At 56.6% G+C, this 16,627-nt stretch overlaps 1 protein-coding gene across 1 annotated transcript; it reads right to left on the bottom strand.

Moving 5' to 3' along the window:
• Positions 1-1,206: 1,206 nt before the first annotated feature.
• Positions 1,207-12,910, bottom strand: LOC130605031 (SH3 and multiple ankyrin repeat domains protein 1-like; the record flags this gene model as incomplete). Its single annotated transcript, XM_057420107.1, has 8 exons — positions 12,808-12,910; positions 10,386-10,510; positions 8,593-8,725; positions 6,021-6,104; positions 5,251-5,274; positions 4,132-4,188; positions 2,721-2,836; positions 1,207-1,307 (listed from the first exon to the last, which is right to left on the bottom strand). Coding segments are annotated over exons 1-8 (743 nt in total), but the record flags the coding sequence as incomplete, so codon positions are not given.
• Positions 12,911-16,627: the final 3,717 nt, after the last annotated feature.

Raw genomic sequence — 16,627 nt, 5'->3', positions numbered from 1 at the left:
GGGGATAAAGGGGTCCTATAGGGGGTCCTATAGGGCATAAAGGGGGCTATAGGGGATAAAGGGGTCCTATAGGGGGATAAAGGGGTCCTATGGGGGATTAGGGGGTCCTATGGGGGGGCCTATGGGGGATAAAGGGGGCTATAGGGGGATAAAGGGGTCCTATGGGGGACATAGGGGTCCTATGGGGGACATAAGGGTCTACAGGGGACATAGGGGATAAAGGGGTCCTATAGAGGTCTATAGGGGACAAAGGGGTCTATAAGGGACATAGGGGTCCTATCGGGGTCTATAGGGGACAAAGGGGTCCTATAGGGGTCTATAAGGGGTCCTGTAGGGGACATAGGGGGTTCTATAGGGGATAAAGGGGTCCTATGGGGACAAAGGTGTCTATAGGGGACATAGGGGTCCTAGAGGGGACATAGTGTTCTACAGGGGACATAAGGGTGCTATAGGGGATATGGGGCTCCTATAGGGGACAGGGGGGCCCTATAGGGGACAGGGGGGCCCTATAGGGGACAAAGGGGGCCACGGCACCTATAGGGATGTGCCCCCATAGATGGAAGCTATAGAGAGCCCACAACTGGCACACAGAAGGCATAGGGGACCCCCCCGCCCCCCATCTCTATAGGGAACCCCAGCACCCATAGGGACCCAATTACCCATCCCCATAGGGCCTCCCCCTAGCACCTATAGGGACCCCTCCCAGCACCCATAGGGACCCTTCCAGCACCCGTAGGGATCCCAGCACCCATAGGGACCCCTGCAGCACCCATAGGAACCCCCAGCACCCATAGGGACCCCCCCCAGCACCCATAAGGAGCTCAGCATCCATAGGGACCCCAACACCCACAGGGACCCTCCAGCACCCATAGGGACACGCCCAGCACCCATAGGGGCCTCAGCACCCATAGGGACCCCCCCAGCACCCATAGGAATCCCCCCAGCACCCATAGGGACCCTCAGCACCCACAAGAACCCCCCAGCACCCATAGGAACCCTCAGCACCCACAGCCCCACCCCCAGCACCCATAGGAGCCCTCAGCACCCATAGGGACCCCCCCAGCACCCATAGGAACCCCCAGCACCCACAGCCCCCCCCCCAGCACCCATAGGGACCCCAGCACCCATAGGGACACCCCCAGCACCCATAGGAACCCCCAGCACCCACAGCCCCGCCCCCAGCACCCATGGGTGCCCCCCCAGCACCCACCTATGGATTTCTGTCGCAGGACGAGCCCGTGGGGGGGGGGCGGCAGGAACCCGCGGTCGAACCCCCCCGGGGGCAGGCGGGGGGCATCGAAGGTGGCCTGGGGGGGGAGGGGGGCACAGGTTGGGGACCCCCCCATAGGGACCCACATTGGGGACCCCACACTGTGGACTCCCCCCCCCCATAGGGAACCACATTGGGGACCCCCCCCATAGGGACCCACATTGGGGACCCCCCCGCATAAGGACCCACATTGGGGACCCCCCATAGGGACCCACATTGGGACCCTCCCCCCATAAGGAGCCACATTGGGGACCCCCCCCCCATAAGGACCCACATTGGGGACACTGCCCCATAGGGACCCACATTGGGGACACCGCCCCATAGGGACCCACATTGGGGACCCCCCCATAGGGACCCCCCCATAGGGACCCACATTGGGGACCCCCCCATAGGGAACCACATTGGGGACACCCCCACCCCATAGAGACCCACATTGGGGACCCACACATTGGGGAACCACCCCCCCCGCATAGGGACCCACATTGGGACACCCCCCATAGGGACCCACACTGGGGACACCCCCCCACCCATAGGGACCCACATTGGGACACCCCCCATAGGGACCCACATTGGGGACCCCCCCCATAAGGACCCCCCCATAGGGACCCACATTGGGGACCCCTCATGGGGACCCCCCCACATAGGGAACCACATTGGGGACCCCCCATAAGGACCCCCCCATAGGGACCCACATTGGGACCCCCCCCATAAGGACCCACATTGGGGACCCCCCATAAGGACCCCCCCATAGGGACCCACATTGGGGACCCCCCATAAGGACCCCCCCATAGGGACCCACATTGGGGACCCCCCCGCATAAGGAACCACATTGGGGACCCCCCCCTGTGGGGACCCACATTGGGGATCCCCCCCCCATAGGGACCCACATTGGGACCCCCCCCATAAGGACCCCCCCATAGGGACCCACATTGGGGACCCCCCCCGCATAAGGACCCACATTGGGGACACCCCGCCATAAGGAACCACATTGGGGATCCCCCCCATAGGGACCCACATTGGGACATCCCCCCCCATAGGGACCCACATTGGGGACCCCCCCCATAGGGAATCACATTGGGGACCCCCCCCCAGAATCCCCCATAGAGACCCACATTGGGGACACCCCCAAAGCCCCCCATAGGCACCCCCATTGGGGACCCCACATAGCACCCACATATTGGAGACCCCCCCCAAGGGACCCACACTGGGGACACCCCCAAAGCCCCCCATAGGGACCCACACTGGGGGCCCCCCATAGCACCCACATATTGGAGACCCCCCCTAAGAGACCCCCATTGGGGACCCCCCATAAGGACCCACATTGGGGGCCCCCCCCACCCCAGGTACCTCCCATATTGAGCCCCCCCCCCCCCCCCAATGGACCCAGGTATTGGGGACCCCCCCCATAGGGACCCCCCCCATAGGGACCCCCACATCGGCCGCCCCCCACCTCAGCCCCATAGAAGCCCTTGGGCCGGGCCTTGCCCAGGGGGGGGAGGGGCGCCCCCGGCCCCTCCCCCACGCTGATGCTCTGCTGGGCCGCGGCCAGGATCTCGTCCAGCTTGTCTGGGGGGAGGGGGGGGACACCCCAATGTCAGCACCCATAGGGACCCATAGGGACCCATAGAGACCCATAGGGACCCATAGAGACCCACAGGGACCCATAGGGACCAGTGTACCCAATAGAGACCCATAGAGACCCACAGGGACCCATAGGGACCCATAGATACCAGTGAACCCACAGAGACCCATAGAGACCCATAGGGACCCATAGGGACCAATGTACCCCATAGAGACCCATAGGGACGCATAGGGACCAATGTACCCCATAGAGACTCATAGGGACCCATAGGGACCAATGTACCCCATAGAGACCCATAGGCACCAGTGCACCCCATAGACACCCATAGACACCAATGCACCCCAATACACCCCATGGACACCCACAGACATCAATGCACCCTAATGCACCCCATGGACACCCATAGGCACCAATGCACCCCATGGACACCCACAGACACCAATGTACCCCATGGACACCAATGTACCCCACTGTACCCCATGGACACCCCAATGTACCCTATAGACACCCATAGACACCGATGTACCCCAATGTACCCCATGGACACCCATAGACACCAATGTACCCCAATGTACCCTATAGACACCCATAGACACCGATGTACCCCAATGTACCCCATGGACACCCATAGACACCGATGTACCCCAATGTACCCCATGGACACCCATAGACACCAATGTACCCCAATGTACCCCATGGACACCCATAGACACCGATGTACCCCAATGTACCCCATGGACACCCACAGACACCAATGTACCCCAATGCACCCCATGGACACCCATAGACACCAGTGTACCCCAATGTACCCTATAGACACCCATAGACACCAATGTACCCCAATGTACCCCATGGACACCAGTGTACCCCACTGTAAGCCATGGACACCAATGGACCCCAATGTACCCTATAGACACCCATAGACACCAATATACCCCAATGCACCCCATGGACACCCATAGACACCAATGTGCCCCAATGCACCCCATGGGCACCCATAGACACCAATGTAGCCTATAGACACCCATAGACACCAATGCACCCCAAGGCACCCCACAGACACCCATGGACACCAATGTATCCTAATGCACCCCATGGACACCCATAAACACCAATGCACCCCATGGACACCCATAGACCCCAATGCACCCCCATAGACCCCAATCCACACCAGCACCCAGCAGCACCCCCATGGGGGGGGCTTAGGGACTCCCACCCATAGACCCCCCCCACCCATAGACCACCCCACCCATGGGCCCCCCCCATAGCGCCCCCTTACTGAGCGCCATCTGATAGACTGTCCGCTTCTTCTCCGTGGCCACCGAGGCGTCGTACTCTGGGGAGAGAGAGGGGCACCCATGGGTGGGGGTATGGGTGCTGGGGGGGCAGTGGTCCTATGGGTGACCTGATGGGTGCCAGGGGTGATGGGTGCTAGGGGAGTCCTAATGGGTGCTGGAGTGATGGGTGCTGGGGGGGTGGGGGGGGGGGGGTGTCCCATGGGTGCTGGGGGTGATTGATGGGTGCTGGCAGAGAGGGGTGCCCATGGGGTGCAATGGGCACGCAAGACCCACGCGAGCTTGCGCAGGGGGGCGATGCGTGTGCCATGTGTGCAGAGCGTGTGCAACACATGTGCAAGGCGTGTTCGATGCATGTTTGAGGTGTGTTCGAGGCATGTTCAATGCATGTTTGAGGTGTGTTCAAGGTGTGTTTGAGGTGTGTTCGAGGCATGTTCAATGCATGCTTGAGGTGTGTTCAAGGCGTGTTCAATGCATGTTTGAGGTGTGTTCGAGGCATGTTCAATGCATGTTTGAGGTGTGTTCAATGCATGTTTGAAGTGTGTTCGAGGCGTGTTCGATGCATGCTTGAGGTGTGTTCAAGGCATGTTCAATGCGTGTTCAATGCATGCTTGAGGTGTGTCTCATGTGTTCAATGCATGTTCGATGCATGTTCAAGGCGTGTTTGATGCATGTTCGAAGTGTGTTTGACGCGCGTTCAAGGCACATTCAATGCATGTTCAGTGTGTGAGGTGTAGTCGATGCATGTTCAAGGCGTGTTGATGCGTGTTTCATGCATGTTTGATGCGTGTTCGAGGCATGTTTGATGTGCGTTCGATGCATCTTCAATGCGTGTTTGATGCATCTTCAATGCGTGTTCGAGGCATGTTTGATGCGTGTTCAAGGCTTGTTTGGTGCGTGTTTGAGGCATGTTCAATGCATGATGTGTGTTCAATGCATATTTGATGTGTGTTTAATGCATGTTTGATGTGTGTTCATGTTTGATGTGTGTTCAATTCATGTTCGATGCATGTTCAAGGCGTGTTTAATGCGTGTTCGATGCATGTTCAATGCATGTTTAATGCGTGTTCAAGGCGTGTTCCATGCGTGTTTGATGCACTCACCAGTGCGCTTCTTCCATGGGGAGACTGGGGAGACACGAGAGCGGTTACGGGGGGCCACTGGGGGGGGGTCAATGGGGATCAATGGGGCTCACATTGGGGTCAATGGGGTTGGGGGGGGTTAAAGTGGGGTCATGGGGGGGGGTCAAAGGGAACCCAAAGGGGGGGGGGGGCCCCCCCCACTCACCTTTCTCCACTGCAAGGGGAAGGGGGGGGAAGGTCAGAGGTTAAAGGTCAGAAATCCCCCCCCATCACTGAACACCCCCCACCCCCAAGGGGCTTTAAGGGACCCCAATACCCAGGCACCCCCCCCATAGACACCCCCTGCCCCCCCAGGACTCCCATTGCCCCCCCCAAGCACCCCCCATAGACACCCCCCACAACCCCTCCCTGACCCCACCCCACCCCCCCGACCCCTCCCAATGCCCCCCCCACTAGCACCCCACATAGACCCCCCCATAGACACCCCCCACCCCCCCCAAGACTCCCATTGACACCCCCCAGACACCCCCATCCCAATGACACCCCCCCAAGCACCCCCACCCCCCCATACCCCCAGGACTCCCAATGACCCCCCACAAGCACCCCCCATAGACTCCCCCCCAGACACCCCCTGCCCCCCCCAGGACTCCCATTGACCCCCCTAAGCACCCCCCATAGACCCCCCAAACCGTTCCATAGCCCCCTCCCACCCCCTTCATAGACTCCCTCAGGACCCTCCCCCCACCCCCAATGCCCCCCACCCCCCCCAGCCCCCAGCCCCCCCCCCTCACCCATCTCCTCCAGCTCCGAGGTCATGGATTTGGAGCGCAGGGAAATGGCTGGGGCCGGGAGGCGCCGAGGCTGGGGGGGGGCAGCTGCGGGGGGGGGGGGGGGGGGGGGGGTCAGGGACCCCCCCTTAGGGTCCCCCCCCTCCCCAATACATAGACACAGGTGACCCCCCCCATGGCCCCATTCATGAACCCTATGAGCTCCATTCATGACCCAATGAGCTCCATTCATGAGCCCAATGCCCCCCATTCATGACCCAATGAGCTCCATTCATGACCCAATGAGCTCCATTCATGAGCCAATGACCCCCATTCATGACCCAATGAGCCCCATTCATGACCCAGTGCCCCTATTCATGAGCCCAATGAGCTCCATTCATGACCCAATGCCCCCCATTCATGACCCAATGAGCCCCATTCATGAGCCCAATGAGCTCCATTCATGAGCCCAATGAGCCCCATTCATGATCCCAATGCCCCCCATTCATGACCCAATGAGCCCCATTCACGACCCCCATTCATGACTCAATGACCCACATTCATGACTCAATGAGCCCCATTCATGAGCCCAATGCCCCTCATTCATGAGCCAATGAGCCCCATTCATGAGCCAATGAGCCCCATTCATGATCCCAATGACCCCCATTTATGACCCAATGAGCCCCATTCATGACTCAATGAGCCTCATTCATGAGCCCAATGAGCCCCATTCATGACTCAATGAGCTCCATTCATGAGCCCAATGAGCCCCAGTCATGAGCCCAATGAACCCCATTCATGACCCCAATGACCCCCATTGATGACCCAATGAGGCCCATTCATGACCCCAATGCCCCCCATTCATGACCCCAATGCCCCCCATTCATGAGCCCAATGAACCCCATTTATGACCCAATGAGCCCCATTCATGAGCCAATGAGCTCCATTCATGACCCAGTGCCCCCATTCATGAGCCCAATGAGCTCCATTCATGAGCCCCATTCATGACCCAATGAGCCCCATTCATGAGCCCAATGAGCCCTATTCATGACCCAATGAGCCCCATTCATGACCCCAATGCCCCCCATTCATGAGCCCAATGAGCCCCATTCATGACTCAATGAGCTCCATTCATGAGCCCAATGAGCCCTATTCATGACCCAATGAGCCCCATTTATGACCCAATGAGCCCCATTTATGAGCCCAATGAGCCCCATTCATGAGCCAATGAGCCCCATTCATGATCCCAATGACCCCCATTTATGACCCAATGCCCCCATTCATGAGCCCAATGAGCCCCATTCATGAGCCAATGAGCCCCATTCATGATCCCAATGACCCCCATTTATCACCCAATGAGCCCCATTCATGAGCCCAATGCCCCCCATTCATGAGCCAATGAGCTCCATTCATGACCCAATGAACCTCCCCTTCATGACCGAATGAGCCCCATTCATGACCCCAATGCTGCCCATTCATGACCCAATGCCCCCCATTCATGACCCAATGAGCCCCATTCATGACCCCAATGCCCCCCATTCATGACCCAATGAGCCCGATTCATGACCCCAATGCTCCCCAGTCATGACCCCAATGACATCCCTATGACCCCCCCCATTCTTACATACCCCCATGACCCATCTGACCCCCACTGACCCCCTTTTCATCCCATAGACACCCCCGACCCCATTGACACCAGATGAGCCCTATTCATGGCCAATGACCCCCCCATGACACCTCACATGGCCCCCAATTCCCCCCCATCACCCTATTGACCCATTGACACCAAATGACCCCCATTGTCTCCCTGCATTGCCCCATTGAACCCCCATCACTCCATTGACCCCCCCATTGACCCCAGATGACTCCATTCATGAACCCAATGACATTCCCATCACCCCATTGACCCCCCATTGACTCCCGATGACTCCCCCATCACCCCATTGACCCCCCATTGACTCCCGATGACCCCCATTGACCCCCCATCACCCCATTGACCCCCCCATTGACCCCAGATGACTCCATTCATGAACCCAATGACATTCCCGTCACCCCATTGACCCCCCATTGACTCCCGATGAATCCCCCATCACCCCATTGACCCCCCATTGAATCCCAATGACTCCCCCATCACCCCATTGACCCCCCATTCACTCCCGATGACTCCCCCATCACCCCATTGACCCCCCATTGACTCCCGACGACCCCATTCATGAACCCAATGACATTCCCATCACCCCATTGACCCCCCATTGACTCCCGATGACTCCCCCATTGACTCCCAATGACCCCCATTGACCACCCATCACTCCATTGACCCCCCATTGACTCCTGATGACCCCATTCATGAACCCAATGACATTCCCATCACCCCATTGACCCCCCATTGACTCCCGATGACTCCCCCATCACCCCATTGACCCCCCATTGACTCCCGATGACCCCCATTGACCCCCCCATCACCCCATTGACCCCCCCCCATTGACCCCCCATCCCCCATTGACCCCCCATTGATGATGACCCCCCCCCCCATCACCCCATTGACCCCCCCCCATTGACCCCCCCATCACCCCATTGACCCCCCATTGCCCCTCACCCCTGCGCCGGGGCCCCTCGGGCTCCGGGTGCCGCGTCACCATGACAACCTTGAGCACGAGGCTGTTCCCGCCCTGCCGGATCATGGACACGACCTGGCGGTGCCCGACCTTGACCACGTTCTGCCCGTTCACCTGCGCGCGACACCCGCGTCACACGTGACGACACGCGATGACACGCGATGACACGCGATGACACATGGTGACATGCAATAACACGCGATGACACGGGACAACACGCGACGACACATGATGACATGCAATAACACACGACGACACACGACACGCGATACCCGCGTCACACGCAATGACACGCAATGACACATGGTGACATACAATGACACGCGACGACACATGACGACACGTGACGACACACAATGACACGCGATGACACATGATGACACACTACAACACGCTACGACACATGATATGCTATGACACATGATGACACACAATGACACGTTACAACACGCCACGACACATGACGACATATGACATGATGACACTCTACAACATGCTATGACCCGCTACGACCCGCTACAACACACGATGACATGCTATGACACCCTACGACACGTTACGACATGCTATGACACATGACACGCTATGACACGTGATGACACTCTATGATACGCTACGACATGCTACGACACGCTATGACATGCTATGACACTGACATGCAATAACATGCTATGACATGCTGTGACACTCTGCAACATGCTACAACATGCTATGACATGGTCTGTGTGGGTTCAACCACCCACAGGTGGGTGTGAAGTGCCCAGATGGGTGCTATGGGAGCTGTCCCCATGGGTTGGTGCTGAACAGCCTTATGTGGGTGCCATGGGTGCTGGGGGTGCCGTGGGTGCCATGACTGCAATGGGTGCCATGAATGCAATGCCTGCAATAGGTGCCATGGATGCAATGGGTGCTATGGATGCCATGGCTGCAGTGGGTGCAATGGATGCCATGGATGCAATGGATGTCATGGATGCAATGGGTACCATGGGTGCCATGGATACAATGGATGCCATGGGTGCAATGGGTACCATGGGTGCCATGGATGCCATGGGTGCCATGGGTGCAATGGGTACCATGGGTGCCATGAATGCCATGGGTGCCATGGGTGCAATGGGTGCAATGGATGCCATGGGTGCCATGGATACAATGGATGCAATGGGAGCCATGGGTGCCATGGATGCAATGGGTGCCATGGGTGCCATGGATGCAATGGCTGCAATGGATGCCGTGGGTGCCATGGGTGCAATGGATGCCATGGATACAATAGATGCCATGGGTGCCATGGGTGCAATGGATGCCATGGATACAATGGCTGCCCTGGGTGCTGTGGGTGCCATGGATGCCATGGATACAATGGCTGCCCTGGGTGCTGTGGGTGCCATGGATGCCATGGATACAATGGCTGCCCTGGGTGCTGTGGGTGCCATGGAAGCCATGGGTGCAATGGAAGCCATGGGTGCAATGGGTGCCATGGATGCAATGGCTGCAATGGATGCCATGGGTGCCATGGGTGCAATGGGTGCCATGGATGCCCTGGGTGCCATGGATGCAATGGATGGAATGGATGCCATGGGTGCCATGCCCTGGGTGCCATGGATGCAATGGATGGAATGGATGCCATGGGTGCCATGGGTGCAATGGATGCCATGGATGCCCTGGGTGCCATGGATGCAATGGCTGCAATGGGTGCCATGGGTGCCATGGACACAATGGCTGCCCTGGGTGCCGTGGGTGCCATGGATGCCGTGGGTGCCGCGGCGCCGTGGGTGCTGACCTCGATGAGGAAGTCCCCCATGCGCAGCCCGGCTCTCCAGGCCACGCCGCCCTCATCCACGGATTCCAGGTACTGCAGCGCCGGGAACGCCGGCGTCGGCGTGAACTCCTCGATGGGCGTCTGCGCTGCGGGGGGGGTCACGGCTGCGGCCGCCCCCCCGGCACCCCCCTGACACCCCTTCAGCATCCCCACCCCCATCACCCCCATCCCCATCATCATCCTCAGCCCCATCCCCATCCTCTTCATCCCCATCATCATCCCCATCATCTTCATCCCCATCAGCATCATCCCCATCCTCATCCCCAGCCCCATCCTCTTCATCCCCATCCCCATCATCATCCCCATCCCCATCAGCATCATCCCCATCATCATCCTCATTCCCAGCCCCACCCCCATCCCCATCATACCCATCCCCATCAGCATCATCCCCATCCCCATCTCCATCCTCATCCCCAGCCCCACCCCCATCCTCTTCATCCCCATCCCCATCATCATCCCCATCATCTTCATCCCCACCACCATCAGCAGCATCCCCACACCCATCCTCATCCTCATCCCCATCATCCTCATCCCCAGCCCCACCCCCATCCCCATCATCTTCATCCCCATCAGCATCATCCCCATCCCCATCAGCATCATCCCCATCCCCATCATCATCCTCATCCCCAGCCCCATCCCCATCAGCAGCATCCCCATCCCCATCATCATCCCCATCATCTTCATCCCCATCAGCATCATCCCCATCCCCACCACCATCAGCAGCATCCCCACACCCATCCTCATCCCCATCCCCATCATCCTCATCCCCATCCCCATCAGCAGCATCATCCCCCTCATCTTCATCCCCATCAGCATCATTCCCATCATCATCCTCATGCCCATCCTCATCCCCATCCCCATCATCATCCTCATCCCCATCATCTTCATCCCCATCCTAATCATCATCCCCAACATCTTCATCTCTATCCCCATCCCCATCATCCTCATCCCCATCCCCATCATCTTCATTCCCATCATCATCCTCATCCCCAACCCCATCCTCATCCCCATCATCATCCCCATCCCCATCATCCTCATCCCCATCCTCATCCTCATCCCCATCTCCATCCTCATCCCCATCCCCATCATCCCCATCCCCATCATCATCCTCATCCCCATTCATCTTCCCCATCCCCATCATCTTCATCCCCATCCCCATCATCATCCCCATCCAAATAGGCATCTTCATCCTCATCCCCATCCCCATCATCATCCTCATCTGCCCTTCACCCCCCTTTGGCATCATCATCATCCCCATCATCCTCTTCATCCCCCCTTCATCATCATCATCCCCTTCCTCCCATTCCCCTGATCCTCATTCACTCCAAGCAGCCCTTTTGTACCCCCCTCCTTCATCATCATCATCCCATCCCCTTCATCCCCATCATCCTCACCATCATCATCCCATGCCCTTCATCCCCATCATCCTCACCATCATCATCCCATGCCCTTCATCCCCATCCTCATCATCATCATCCCATGCCCTTCATCCCCATCCTCATCCCCATCATCATCATTATCCCATGCCCTTCATCCCCATCATCCTCACCATCATCATCCCATGCCCTTCATCCCCATCCTCATCATCATCATCCCATGCCCTTCATCCCCATCCTCATCCCCATCATCATCATTATCCCATGCCCTTCATCCCCATCCTCATCATCATCATCCCATGCCCTTCATCCCCATCCTCATCCCCATCCTCATCATCATCCCATGCCCTTCATCCCCATCCTCATCATTATCCCATACCCTTCATCCCCATCCTCATCCCCATCATCATTATCCCATGCCCTTCATCCCCATCCTCATCCCCATCATCATCATTATCCCATGCCCTTCATCCCCATCCTCATCATCATCATCCCATGCCCTTCATCCCCATCCTCATCCCCATCCTCATCATTATCCCATGCCCTTCATCCCCATCCTCATCATCATCATCCCATGCCCTTCATCCCCATCCTCATCCCCATCCTCATCATTATCCCATGCCCTTCATCCCCATCCTCATCATCATCCCATCCCCTTCATCCCTATCATCCTCATCCTCACCCTCACCCCTATCTCCTTCATCTGACCCAGATGCTCCTGGACCCCCATAGAGAACCTCAGGACCCCTATAACCCCCCCAGCAACCCCATAGACCCCCCTAGGACCCCTATAGACCCCCAATGGACACCATAGACCCCCTTAGGACCCACATAGACCCCCCTAGGACCCCCATAGACCCCCTCTGGACCCCCATAGATCCCCAATGGACCCCATAGACCCCCTCTGGACCCCCATAGACCCCCAATGGACCCCATAGATCCCTCATAGGACCCCCATAGACCCCCAATGGACCCCCATAGAGACCCCCATCGCCCCCCCTGCTCACCCTTGGCCCCACGCAGGACAAAGCCGAAGCCTTCGTTGTCCTTCTTCTGGAGCAGAACGGTCTTCTCCTTGATGATGTAATCACTGGGACACGGGATCCACATGGGATACACACGGGATACACACGGGATACAAACGGGATACACATGGGATACACACGGGATACACACGGGATCCACACGGGATACACACGGGATACACATGGGATACACACGGGATACACATGGGATACACATGGGATACACACGGGATACACACGGGATACACACGGGATACACATGGGATACACATGGGATACACAGGGGATACACAGGGGATACACACGGGATACACAGGGGATACACACGGGATACACACGGGATACACACGGGATACACACGGGATACACACGGGATACACACGGGATACACATGGGATACATACGGGATACACAGGGGATACACACGGGATACACATGGGATACACACGGGATACACATGGGATACACATGGGATACACATGGGATACACAGGGGATACACAGGGGATACACAGGGGATACACATGGGATACACACAGGATACACACGGGATACACATGGGATACATACGGGATACACACGGGATACACATGGGATACAAAGGGCATACACATGGGATACACATGGGATACATACGGGATACACATGGGATACATACGGGATACACATGGGATACACATGGGATACATACGGGATACACACGGGATACACACGGGATACACACGGGATACACATGGGATACACAGGGGATACACATGGGATACACATGGGATACACAGGGGATACACATGGGATACACAGGGGATACACATGGGATACACACGGGATACACACGGGATACACACGGGATACACAGGGGATACACACGGGATACACACGGGATACACAGGGGATACACACGGGATACACATGGGATACACAGGGGATACACACGGGATACACACGGGATACACACAGGATACACACGGGATACACACGGGATACACATGGGATACATACGGGATACACATGGCATACACATGGGATACACATGGGATACAAAGGGGATACACACGGGATACACAGGGGAAACACACGGGATACACATGGGATACACACGGGATACACACGGGATACACAGGGGATACACATGGGATACACACGGGATACACATGGGATACACATGGGATACACAGGAAATACAAAGGGGATACACAAGGGATACACACGGGATACACACAGGATACACATGGGATACACATGGGATACACAGGAAATACAAAGGGGATACACAAGGGATACACAGGGGATACACACGGGATACACAGGGGATACACACGGGATACACAGGGGATACACACGGGATCCACATGGGATACACACGGGATACACAGGGGATACACACGGGATACACACGGGATACACACGGGATACACAGGGGATACACACGGGATACACATGGGATACACACGGGATACACATGGCATACACATGGGATACACAAGGGATACAAAGGGGATACACATGGGATACACAGGGGATACACATGGGATACACATGGGATACACAGGAAATACAAAGGGGATACACAAGGGATACACACGGGATACACACAGGATACACACGGGATACACACGGGATACACACGGGATACACAGGGGATATACATGGCATACACAGGGGATACACACGGGATCCACATGGGATACACACGGGATACACAGGGATACACACGGGATACACAGGGGATACACACGGGATACACATGGGATACACAGGGGATACACACGGGATACACATGGGATACACACGGGATACACATGGCATACACATGGGATACACAAGGGATACAAAGGGGATACACATGGGATACACAGGGGATACACACAGGATACACAGGGGATACACAGGAAATACAAAGGGGATACACAAGGGATACACACGGGATACACACAGGATACACATGGGATACACATGGGATACACAGGAAATACAAAGGGGATACACAAGGGATACACACGGGATACACACGGGATACACAGGGGATACACACGGGATACACACGGGATACACAGGGGATACACACGGGATACACATGGGATACACACGGGATACACATGGCATACACATGGAATACACAAGGGATACAAAGGGGATACACATGGGATACACAGGGGATACACATGGGATACACATGGGATACACAGGAAATACAAAGGGGATACACAAGGGATACACACGGGATACACACAGGATACACACGGGATACACACGGGATACACACGGGATACACAGGGGATATACATGGCATACACAGGGGATACACACGGGATCCACATGGGATACACACGGGATACACAGGGATACACACGGGATACACAGGGGATACACACGGGATACACATGGGATACACAGGGGATACACACGGGATACACATGGGATACACACGGGATACACACGGGATACACATGGGATACACAAGGGATACAAAGGGGATACACATGGGATACACAGGGGATACACACAGGATACACAGGGGATACACAGGAAATACAAAGGGGATACACAAGGGATACACACGGGATACACACAGGATACACATGGGATACACATGGGATACACAGGAAATACAAAGGGGATACACAGGGGATACACACGGGATACATGGCATACACAGGGGATACACACGGGATCACATGGGATACACACGGGATACACAGGGATACACACGGGATACACAGGGGATACACACGGGATACACATGGGATACACACGGGATACACATGGGATACACACGGGATACACATGGCATACACATGGGATACACAAGGGATACAAAGGGGATACACATGGGATACACAGGGGATACACATGGGATACAGAGGGGATACACACATGGGATACACACGGGATACACAGAGGATACACATGGGTTATACATGGGATACACACGGGATACACACAGGATACACACAGGATACACACGGGATGCACACGGGATGCACACGGGATACACATGGGATACACAGGGATACACAGGGGAAACACACGGGATACACACAGGATACACATGGGTTATACACGGGATACACACGGGATACACACCGGATACACATGGGATACACAGGGGATACACAGGGGATACACACGGGATACACACAGGATACACATGGGTTATACATGGGATACACACGGGATACACACAGGATACACATGGGATACACAGGGGATACACACGGGATACAGAGGGGAAACACACGGGATACACACAGGATACACATGGGTTATACATGGGATACACACGGGATACACACGGGATACACACAGGATACACATGGGATACACATGGGACATGAGCACACGCGACCCCATGGGGTGATGGGGGGGGGGGCAGAGGTGCCCCCCGAGTGCCCCCAGCCCCACACACACGCGTGTGCCCTCCCCGCTGCCGCCACCTGCACACGCACACGGACACACACGCACACACGTGTACATACGTGTACATACGTGTCTTAGCGGGCAGGAGGCCACACAGGGCCCCCTGCCCCCCACAATGGACCACCTATGGGTCCCTATACAGGCCCCCCTTTCCTCCCCCCCATAGGGGTCCCTACACATGATCCCATGTCCCACACGTGTCCCCATACATGTCCCATCTATGGTCCCCTGTGTCCCCATATGTGTCTATGGGGGGGTCTATAGGGAGACTATGGGGGGGGTCTATAGGGTGTCTATGGGGTGTCTATGGGAACGTCCATAGGGGTCTATGGGTCTCTATGGGGTGTCTATAGGATGCCTATGGAGGTTCTATAGGGTGCCTATGG

The sequence above is a fragment of the Pezoporus wallicus genome, unplaced genomic scaffold (assembly GCF_028554395.1).
Source record: "Pezoporus wallicus isolate ANWC-B61680 ecotype Strahan unplaced genomic scaffold, APGP_CSIRO_Pwel_v1 contig_9959, whole genome shotgun sequence".
Taxonomy (NCBI): Eukaryota; Metazoa; Chordata; class Aves; order Psittaciformes; family Psittacidae; genus Pezoporus; species Pezoporus wallicus.
Note: the sequence above shows the minus strand (reverse complement) of the source record. Positions and strands in the feature narration are given on the sequence as shown.